This window comes from Vulpes vulpes, chromosome 15, assembly GCF_048418805.1.
Source record: "Vulpes vulpes isolate BD-2025 chromosome 15, VulVul3, whole genome shotgun sequence".
Classification (NCBI taxonomy): Eukaryota; Metazoa; Chordata; class Mammalia; order Carnivora; family Canidae; genus Vulpes; species Vulpes vulpes.
In genome coordinates this window covers 2,401,120-2,411,831 of record NC_132794.1, presented here as the reverse complement: position 1 = coordinate 2,411,831, position 10,712 = coordinate 2,401,120, and the positions used below count along the sequence as shown (strand labels likewise).

Sequence of the window (10,712 nt, the reverse complement as noted above, 5' to 3'; positions counted from 1 at the left end):
TCGAGCAGGTCACGAAAGCTTTTACCCTTCTTGTTCCAGGGCGGCGGGTGGACGCACTCGGCTCGCACGGGGGCTCTCTCCCCGAGCCGGGAAGCTGCTCGCTCACGACCCTGGCGCCCTCTCCCTTCCCTCGCCATCCAGACGGCCCGATCCTTCGGCCCCAGACACCGAGTGGTTTGGGAATCAGAGACCAGCTCGAGTCCCTGACAACTTTCTGCCACGACCCGAACCACACGGACCCCTCCCCAGCCCTTGCTCTCCCCCTAACGGTGCGCTCTTTATTGACGGGACGCAGACACGGGGCAAACCAACCACAGGACCGGCCACTCGTGGCAGCTCAGAGGGTACACTCGAGACCATTCCAGGGGGAAGGCTCAGTGAGGCCGTACGGTTCTTCTACACGTACATATAATTTTTTTTGAAGATTTTATGTATTCACCTGAGAGAGCAAGAGAGAGCATGGGCAGGGGACGGGGAGACAGAGCAGACCCCCGCTGAGCAGGGAGCCCGACACGGGGCTCGATCCCAGGACCCTGGGATCACAATTGGAACCAAAGGCAGACGCTTCACTGGTGGAGCTACCCAGACGCCCCTTCACGTACATCCTTGTTATGTGAACTGTTGTGGCCTCTTGCACGCACATCTGTGTGTTTCTACCAGAGTGTAAGCTGGTGTGGGAAGGCGCCTGAGTACACGAGAGCTAATGCTCTAGAATCAGATTTCCCCAAATCTGGTCATTAAATGGGGAAACTAAGGCCCAGAGACAGGACGGAGTCGAGGCAGGTGTGGGGAGCCATGGTTAGAACACAGGCTCCTGGATCCTGGGCCCCCCACCCACTCGCTGTGACCTTGGGCGGCTCTCCCGGGGCTCAGCTCTGCGGGGGGAAGGGGTGGCGGCCAGCTCAGGCCAGCGCATGACCCAGGAGGGGCCCCACATGGCGCAGCGGTCACAAGGCTGTAAAACAGCCACATAAACACGTCACTCGCACCTCTTGATGCTTCTGGATGTGATTATGGTTTCGGATGAAAGAAAACACCAAAACAAAGGAGAAAATTCGCAAAGATCTACAAATATGTATTTAAAGAGACTATAAGCCCTCGATGAACGTGATGAAGGTCAGTGAGTGACTGTGCTGACTTTGTCTCGCCCACGGAAGTTAGGAGCAGTGACCAAGACAGGTGCGTGACGGCCCCTCCCTGCTAAGTGGCCCCGCAAAGCAACGGCATTGGCTTTTGATCCCAGACACGCCCAGAGAGGACGGAACCACATGGAACCACATGGAACCACATGGAACCACGTGGACGGGCCCGCTCAGAGCGGAACTAGAAGTACGCCAGCTCGTCGTGCTTGGCTTTGTTGGTCTGATAGCTGGACAAGGCCAAGGGCTTGTTCTCATGCGGGAGACTCTGAAATACTCGAAGGTGCACAAACTCGTCATCGTCAACTTGGACCTGGAATGGGGTGCGGTCGGGGGAGGGGAGTGAGGGGCCGGCAGGGCCTCTGACCCCACGTGCCCCTGCTGGGCCAGCCTGCACCGTGCAGGCCCTGGAGTCGGGGAGGGGTAGCCCCCCCCCCCCGGCTGCCCCCCTTCCCCACTGCGGCTCTGACGCTCACCTTGATGAAGTAGTTTGTCCCCGCGACCACCTGGCTCCTGAATGTCACGGCCTTAAAAGTAGTGTACTTCTTATTTTCCCGCTCTTCCAGCTGGGCCTTCACCTGGGGGCCGGGAGAGAACGTTAGTGGCCTCCCTCCCGCGAGGGGAGCTCACAGCTTACCTGCTCACGTTGAACACTGTGAACACTTCCCGTGCGGCCCGTTAGGTTTTCTCCACCACCACCGACTGTTCTTGATCGCGGAGGGACGTTCCGCCGTTAGCGCGCCCCACGAAGCGCAGAACACGACTCCCTCGATCTGCCCGTTTCCATGGTGGCGCCTTGGCCCACCTCCGCCCTTCCAGCTCCACGAACGTCACGGGGTCATTTAACATTCTCACCACGACAGCACTATATGCAGGTTTCCACCCGTCTTCCCTTTTACTTAACCCTCCGACGGGTCGCTTGAAAGGCTGCGTGTGATTTTTTTTTTTACTCTTAAAAATTGAGTAAAATGTTTCAAAATTTTCAAAATTTTCAACTAAATACAATCTTTAGTTGAAAGGTACTCTCCCGTCTCGTAGATGTGCCCCGGTTCTCTGCACCATTCCCCTACTGGGGCCACTACAGCTGTTCCTCAACGTCTCCCACAACATAGGATGCAGCGGATTCTGGGCTCTGCAGGTAAAAAGCACTTTACTGATCTTTAGAGGATTTCTTTAAGAAGCAGAGCCTTTGGGCACAAGCTGATCCTGATCGTTTGTGTCAAAGAGCAGTCATACTTTTGGGTCAATGTTGTTTTCCAAGGCTGTGACCTTTTAGGAACTGAGCATCTTGACGGCAAAAGGAAAACAGGTTTGCCTTTTTTTAAAAAATGATTTTTTAAAGATTTTATTTATTTAGGAGAGAAGAGAGGGAAGCAGAGACATAGGCAGAGGGAGAAGCAGGCTCCCTGTGGGGCGCCTGATGCAGAACTTGATCCCAGGACCCTGGGATCACACCATGGGCCAAAGGCAGATGCTCGACTGCTGAGCCACCCAGGCCCCCCCCCCCTCCCCGCTTTTAAATTTAAAATCTAAGCTAGTTTACAAGTGCTCTAGCTGCCTACTGGGTTGACAGTAGGCCCTGGAGTGCACAGACTTTGTGTTGGAGGGACAGGACTAGTTCCAGAGGGTTGTGGGGTTTCGGGTCATTGGGCCGCAGGGCACAGGCTAGCTCCTGGGAGACGGGGTCGGGTGTGTGTGTGTGGGGGGTCACCATCATGACACAGGTGAGTCACCATCCAGTCCAAACAAAGGCTGTGTGTGTGGCCCTCAGGGAGGTGCCCCTGCTGGGACAAAGGGACAGGAGGCTGGCCTCTGGGCAGCACGGGGCGGGCGGGTCACCGTCCTGCTGCTCCTGTGCTCTCTCTGTGTAACCGCCTCCCCACCTGGGCCTACCTGTGTCTGAATTCTCACCTGGAGCCCCCTTGTTTGTGCGAAGCGCCATGCTAGCTCTGCAGCGAACGGGCTCTGCGGGCAGCTTACAAAGCTGGGGCCCAGGGGTTTGGGAAGGAATCACCTGTCCCTTTGCCTGCTTCAGGGGGTGGCGGCAGGAAAGCCCTGCTGTGGGGACAGGATGGTAAGAAAACCCCAGCGGAGGGGAGGGAAGGGGCAACTGGCAGCCTCGACTGTGCAGAAGGGCAGCTCCGGGCACCGGTACTGACGGTACTGACCCGGGAGGGGGCTCGGAGGCCGGGCTGGGCTGGGGGGCTGCGGGTCAGCAGCCTGCGGGGACGGGCCTGGGCGGAGGCGGGGGAGGGCACAGGACAGCACCAGGACGGGGCCGGGATGCGGGGCGCTCCTGGGCGGGTGCAGAATGTCCCCTGACCCGGTGGCTGCCTCAGTTTCTCCCAGTGCCAGCACTGTCACATGGTCAACACAGACCTGAGAGCAGGCGGGGGAGGAAGGGCAGGGCCTGGGCCCGGGGCTGCGGGGAGCGGGGGCGGCGCAGGCGGGGCTCGCGGCAGGGCCGGCAAATTCCTTTTTCACGGGTCCCGTGGGGGTGAGTCACCGGCCTGGGCGGCGGGGAGGGGGAGGGGGAGGGGGAGGGGGAGGGTGCCGGGGCGGGGGTGGGGCGGGGGAGGAGGTCGGGCCGGGGCCGGGCGGGGGTCGGGTGGGAGCGGGGGGGGAGGGTGTGGGGCCGGGGTCCCCCCTTCGCCCGGCTCCGCACCCGGCTCCGCGCCCGGCTCGGCACCTGCGGCGCTGCGGGAGGCCCCGGGGCCCGGCGGGTGCGGCCCGCGCGCTGCCGCCTACCTGGTCGGCGATGGCCTGGGTGTCGGCCGTGGCGGGCTGCGAGGCGCTGGGCGCTCCGCACATCATGCTGGCGGCGGCGGCGGCGGCGGCGGGAGCGCGGACGGAGGCGCAGGCGGAGGACCGAGCGGCGCGGCCCAGCGGAACCCCGAGCCCCGGAACCCGCTCCCCTTAAAGCGGGCGGCGGTCACGTGGGGCGGGGCGGGGCCAGGAGGGGGCGGAGTCTGGGCGGGGCCGGCAGTGGCGGGGCGGAGTCGGGGGCGGGGCCAGGAGGGGCGGGGCCAGTGGGAGCGGAGTCTAGGCGGGGCCGGCAGTGGCGGGGCGGAGTCGGGGGCGGGGCCAGGAGGGGCGGGGCCACGGGCGAGCGGGTCCCCTGCTGCCCCGCCCCCGCCCCCGCCGCCCCGTGCGCCCCAGGCGGCTGCCCCCGGGCCCTCGCGGCGCGCACCGTGTGGGCGCTCGTGGTCCTGCCCTGTAGGGACGTCCCCGAACCGCGGCCTCGGTGTCCTCCGGTGGCGGGTCGGGCGCGGTGGGGGCGGCCCCCCTCGGGGTGGGCTCTGCAGGGGACGGTCTGGAGGCGCCCCGCGTGCAGCGTTGGGGCGGGGTGGGGGCGCCCGGGGGAGCCGGGAGCTGCACGGGAGGTGAGAGCTTGCCCCGGGCCCAGGGGAGAGAAGCCCGCGCGGCCGGGAGCTGGGGGAGCTGGGGGGGGCAGGAGCTGCAGGGGGGGCCGAGTCCAGGGTGCGGCCTCAGGGCGCTCTGCATTCAACCGGCCCCGCACCCCGCTTGTGCCAGCGGATCTGGACAGTCACCCGCATGTGACCCAGAGGCACAGGGAGGGCGGGGGGGCGGCTGGACACAGAGGCTCCAAGCTGTCCAGGGAAGGGAGGAGCCGGCTCCCCCGGCTTCGGCCGGGCTGGGCTGGGGGCTGCAGGGTTTGTGGTCAGATCCAGGGCATTTAGGGCAAGATCTGGGTGAGAATTAGATTCAACCACCCAGGGATGGGGTAGGGGCCGTGCTAGGAGCTGTCAGGACAGGACTGGTTTTTGAGAAAGGGCCGGGCCCCTGCCACCCCATGGCCCACCCCTCGGTGGCGGCGGGCGTCCTCTCCCTGGGTGCTGACTCTGCAGGAGCCCACCCGCCCCGCCGGGTGCCAGGCTGACCTGGAGCCGCTGCGGGAGCCTCCCCCGAGCAGGTGTGTGGGGAGACAAGCCTTTCTGGTACCTGCTGGGGCAAAGCCCGGTTTGTAACTTTAGGAAAGGAGGGAGGACAAGGTGGGAGGACAACTGGTTGAGCCTGGGCGGGGGAGCTGAGGAGGAGAGGGACCTGTTCACAGCCACATGAATGTGCCACTGAGTCAGATTTGACTCCATAAAAATAGAAAGCAAAGCATCAGAAATTAATTGTCAACGTGGGGAAAGGCAGGCGGTTCTCTGGCTTTTCCTTGTCACACGGCTCAGTGGGCTGGGCCCTCCTCCCCTCCCCCTCCTCTCTCCACCCTGCCCAGCAGGTTTTGCTCCCTCTTGCATTGGGTTAAAAAGAAAACCACAGGCCCAAAATGGAGCCTTTAAGTCACGTCACCAGGCTGGGACCTCATGCCTAACCTAGCCACAACCTGCCCCAGAAATGTAGTCTTAACTGGCCAGTAGGAATCTTCTGGTGGCACCAAGGAGATCATCTGTCCCATGGGTTCTCCTCCTTCCCCCAATGGAATAGGAGGGAATCTGCAATATCAGGCCCCTGTTCCCCCCCCCCCCCCAGGGAAGGTGACCTTTTCCAAAATAATCTTCTCTTCTGCTGATTGTCCTCCCCTGTTTCTGCCTACACTATCCCTACACTCTCTGCAGCTCCCGGAGCACCTGTGTGCTTGCTAGATGGGATGCTGCTCTCAGTGGACCGTTGAATCAAGCCAGCTAGCCCTTCAAATGCACACAGTTGAATTTTTATAACACAGGCCTCCTCGGGACGGGTCCTCTCTCCCTGCTGGACCCTGCTCCACATGCGCTCACGCTGAGACAGGAGAGCCAGGTTCTTGTCTCACGGAGTTGAAGAAGGAATTTCATGGACAAAGGAGAGTGAGTAAAGCGGTAAGAGTTTTATTATTATTTTTAAAGATTTTATTTATTTATTCATGAGAGACACACAGAGAGAGAGAGAGAGAGAGAGGCAGAGACACAGGCAGAGGCACAGGCAGAGGGAGAAGCAGGCTCCACGCAGGGAGCCCAACATGGGACTCGATCCCGGGACTCCAGGATCACGCCCTGGACCAAAGGCAGGCACTAAACCGCTGAGCCACCCAGGGATCCCGATAAGAGTTTTATTAAAGAGGATTCAGAAAAAGCTCTCAGGACTGTTAGGGATCCCAACAGGGCTGCACTGGGGACCCGTAGGATTGGTCTTTTATTGAAATCCAACCAGGGAACTTTAAACATCTTTATTGAGAGCACCATGGAGTAAGGACTGGTGGTGACGTCTTTAATGGCCCATTTCCCTTTTAGGGTCCAGTAAGTTCTCTGTTGGATCACAAGTAGCTGTTAGAACAAGACACCGAGGACCAGATGGTCCTGTTTGTTTCTTCCTCTCTGGTTGCCTTACACCTCCACATTTTTGGGATTTTTGTGAGCCTCATCCCATGGCTCCCTACTTCTCGCTCCCTACCTAGCCTTCCCATTCCCCTACTCAACATTTTACAAATAAGAGGGTAATACCCTGGGAAGTAAGTAAAGACCACCCAAAGGACGGTGAGCAAAGGCTGTTAATTCAGAGCTGGCTTGTGGCTGGGGGTCCCACTGTCACCTGGGTTTGGCAGAGACTCACAGCAGGCAGGGGTGGGGGACAGCTTGATCATGGAAAACAAGGAATACTCGGGTCTGTGGGTGGGCTCACTACAAGCTGGGCATCCTGTGGGATTGTTTTCAGGGCTGGATTCGGTTTTCTCTGGCTGTCCTGAGCTAGAAGGGGAAGAGAAGCTGGCAGTCACAGCCGCCTCCTAACTGGTCCGGCCTTGAGGCCGCAGAGGCCTGTGGCCATGGTCTGGCTTCTAGATGGTGGCTGTAGAGGTTGAGTGTGGGTCAGAGTTCTCTGCTCACACCTGGTTCCAGACAGATGTTTTACAGCAGCCCCAGCAAGGAGGCTCTGGAGGCCAAATGCTCAAACTCAGATGCAGGCAGGCCTCCCTCGTACCGCTCTGTGGCACAGGACTAACTGCTGAGCATCTCTGGCCCTCTCTGTGGGGATAATACTCATAAGCAACCTCAAAGGGTTTTGAATTTTGTTTTTGTTTTTTCCTAAGTACTAAATGAGGGACCCCTGGGTGGCTGAATGGTTGAGCGTTTGCCTTTGGCTCAGGGCGTGACCCCGGGGTCCTGGGATCGAGTCCTGCATCGGGCTCCCCGCAGGGAGCCTGCTTCTCCTTCTGCCTGTGTCTCTACCTCTCTGTGTGTGTCTCTTGTGAATAAATAAATGAAATCTTAAAAAAAAAAAAAAAGTACTAAATGAGTTACTAAGAGTGAAACATTTGGGGCAGCGTCCGAGCCTCCAGGGTGAACTAATAGTGTTATTACTATGACTGCCTATAATTAGTACACTAACGTAAATCTCTCCCATAATTAGCATTACTTTTTCTGTCCAAAGGCTCTGGAAGACTGACTGACACTTATCTCTCATTCCTTAATGCCTCGGGGTTCTCATGTTGCTGGAGCTGGAGAAAAAGACCAAATATCCTGTCTGCCCAGCCAGGGTCCTGGAGCTGCTCCAGGGCCTCGGACATCGCTTCAGCTTGGAATCTGTGAAGTCCCGGATTTTCCCCGGCGTAGGGAAGCCAAGGGCTTTTTTTCTCAGCGTCTCGGGGCCCTTTCTTCCTCAGCAAGGTGCTCATCTCTTGCTTTCCTCTTGGTGCTCGCAGGCAGGTGATCCACAGACCTGCTTCTGCAGCTAATCAGTTGTGGCTTGTGTTCCCATATGCAAAAAATTGTCATCAGAATCGGTTGCTAATTCCTTTTTTTTAAAAAGATGTTATTTATTTATTCATGAGAGACACAGAGAGAGAGGCAGAGACACAGGCAGAGGGAGAAGCAGGCTCCATGCAGGGAGCCCGACGTGGGACTCGATCCCAGGACCCCGAGGTCATGCCCTGAGCCACCCAGGCATCCCAAATTGGTTGCTAATTCAATTCTAGCCTAAGAAACCCTTAAAAAAAAAAAAAAAAAAGAAAAAGAAAGGAAGAAAAGGAAAGATGGAACATTTACACAGCTAAGCATTTACCGGTTACCAGTTCATCTCCGTTCACAAGGGGAGGAACAGTGAAGCTAAACCTAAAGCCAGGGGCCCCACGCGGGCACAGCGCGGTCCTGCCTCCCGCATTAGCACCCATCACATGCCTGGCCACCTGCGCTTGCTACAAACCAAGTGGACCATGGCTTTAGCTCTGAGCCAGGGCCCTCAAAGGGAGCCAGCGCCTGCAGAGGCAGCCCTGAGCCCCCTGAAGGGTGGAGGGAGCTGCAAAAATCGGGGCGAGTCAAAGGAGGGAACAGATGTACCATCTAATCAACTGATGCAGGCAAGGGGTGCCCTAAGCAGAGAAGCCTCAGCACAACCCAGGGGATGCCCGGGGCCCAGGTGGGGGGCAGTGGACCCTCTGGGTCTACCTGGTCCACCTGCCTGGGCATGCCAGAGGTTCTCCCCGCGTGTCCTAAGGACCTGCGTCCTGGGTTGGGTCCCCAGCGGGCAGACAGGGCATTGGGCCTATTCCTCGCTATCCTGTCACACAGGAGGCACTGAATAAATATTTGCTTCTCACACGCTGCTGTGAATCAGAAATAAAACCACGGTTGGAGCCATCAATACCAGGAGTTAAGGACAATTCTTGGGTGGAGAGAAAGTTTATAAAAATTTCCATCCCAGAATTTAGAAGCACGTCAATGGTCAGCCCCCGTCCATAGCAGGGGGCTGTGCGGTTGGAAGGGCTTCTAGAAGAGCGTTTCCCGTTTCCCTGCCGTCTGCTCCACCAGTTACTTGTCGAAATGCGAGTTTGCAGCCTGTCCCTGGAGACTCGGGTTCCTGGGGGGCTCGATGGGGCCCAGGCACCTCGGGATTGACATACTCACTGAGCTGTTGACACCTCTGAGGGTGGGATGCAGGCATTTAATAACTTTGCTCCCTGTGATCTGCTGTATTTTTCCAAAGTTTTATTTAAACAACTATTTTTGTTTTTTTAGGAACAAGAATTGTTTTATGTTGGAATACTGCATATTCTTGGGAAGTTAACATCACGGGGGAAATGGTAGGGGTGTTACTGAAAAGCAGTTGCAGGGGGCCCTGGGTGGCTCTGTCGGCGAAGCGTCTGCCTTCCACTCAGGTCATGATCTACGGGTCCTGGGATCGAGTCCCGAGTCGGGCTCCCTGCTCAGCGGGGAACTTCTGCTTCTCCCTCTCCCTGCCCCCCCCCCCACATGGGCTCTCTCTTGCTCTCTCTCTCACATAAAATCTTTAAAAGAAAAAAAGAAGAGCAGTTTCAAAACTGTCGATCTAGTGTGATGAATATAATTAACAAGTTACATTAGTAAATGAACGTGTAATGAATGAAAATCTCATGTACCGAAAAGACCGAGATGCGTGCAAAGTTGTTCCTTCAGCCCCCGAGGCTGTGTCTGGCTCCTTCCTCTAACTTCTCTTATTTCCCTAATTATCTATAATGAAAAATCGAGAGCATCAACATGAGGAAGAGGCCGCCGTGCGATCCGAGTGGGTGAGCTGGAGCCTGGAGGCAAGGTCCGCGGCTGCAGGCGCGGGGATCGGGGCCCGGAGCAACGTGAATCTTCGGGCCCCTCACTCAGAAAATATGAAGGATTTCAAGATGGTGGTGACAGAGCCACAGCAGTCCTCCTGAGGGTGGGGACCCCGACGGGCCACCTGCGACGCGGCCCTGGCCGGCTCCTGGGTGCCCGGGCTCAGCCTGGGCGCACCCTCTCCTTTGTGTCTTGCGGGCTCCGGGGCAGAAATACAAGCTGGAGCCTCTTCGCTCCCCCACGAGGTGGCAAAAATCGTACCCCCCTTCCTGGCAGCATATTTTGGGGGTTTCCTGAAGGGAGAGTCCTAGGTGCGGGGAACCGCCCGCGAGATGGTGCGAGTCCGGGTTCCACCTTCCGTACCCTGGGCCCCGACCGCTGGGATCTGCAGCGGCTCCCCAAAAGTCACGTGCACCCGGAACCCGAGCTGGTGACGTTGGTCTGGAAGTGGGGTGTTTGCAGATGTCAGCAGTTAGGAGAGGCTCCTAGTGGATCAGGGAGGGCCCTAAACCCAAGGGCTGGTATCCTTTATAAGGAAACCAGAGGACCAGGGAGATGGGCAGGAAGGAAGCCGGGGTGCACGGGGAGGGGCGGGGGCCCAGACTGCGGGCCGCGGGGAGCCCAGGAGGGGGGAAGGACCCCCCAGAGTCTACAGAGGGCACCTGGCCCCGCCAACATCTGGCCCCGAGGGAAACTGACATCCCTTGCCCCACACCCCACACGCTTCCACACCTGCACACACACACACACACACACACACACACACGCTCTGGGGCCTGCCCGTCTGCATCAGGGCGAGCCTGGAGCCAGGAGGCCGAGTCGGGCAAACACACAGGATCCGCGAACGCGGAGTTTGCTACGCTCTAAAAAGCCAAGACACGAGCAGGACGGGGATGAGAAGCGGGTCTGCGTGATACCGCGTGGAAGCACCACGGTCCGAGCTCCCTGAGGAGTCTGCGGGCGCCTCTGTCACTACCTGCACCCCCTGGGCAGGTGTCCCTACGCACTGGGACCACGCCGCCGTCCTGGGGGTAGACGGCACAGGGTG

The 10,712-nt window shown here is 58.7% G+C and overlaps 1 protein-coding gene across 1 annotated transcript; it reads right to left on the bottom strand.

Moving 5' to 3' along the window:
- Window positions 1-1,050: 1,050 nt before the first annotated feature.
- On the bottom strand, window positions 1,051-4,082 carry CSTB (cystatin B). Its single transcript, XM_072739385.1, has 3 exons — window positions 3,888-4,082; window positions 1,616-1,717; window positions 1,051-1,452 (listed from the first exon to the last, which is right to left on the bottom strand). Exons 1-3 carry the CDS (start codon window positions 3,951-3,953, stop codon window positions 1,324-1,326), a joined length of 297 nt encoding a protein of 98 aa, XP_072595486.1. The 5' UTR covers window positions 3,954-4,082; the 3' UTR covers window positions 1,051-1,323.
- Between the last annotated feature and the right edge of the window lie 6,630 nt (window positions 4,083-10,712).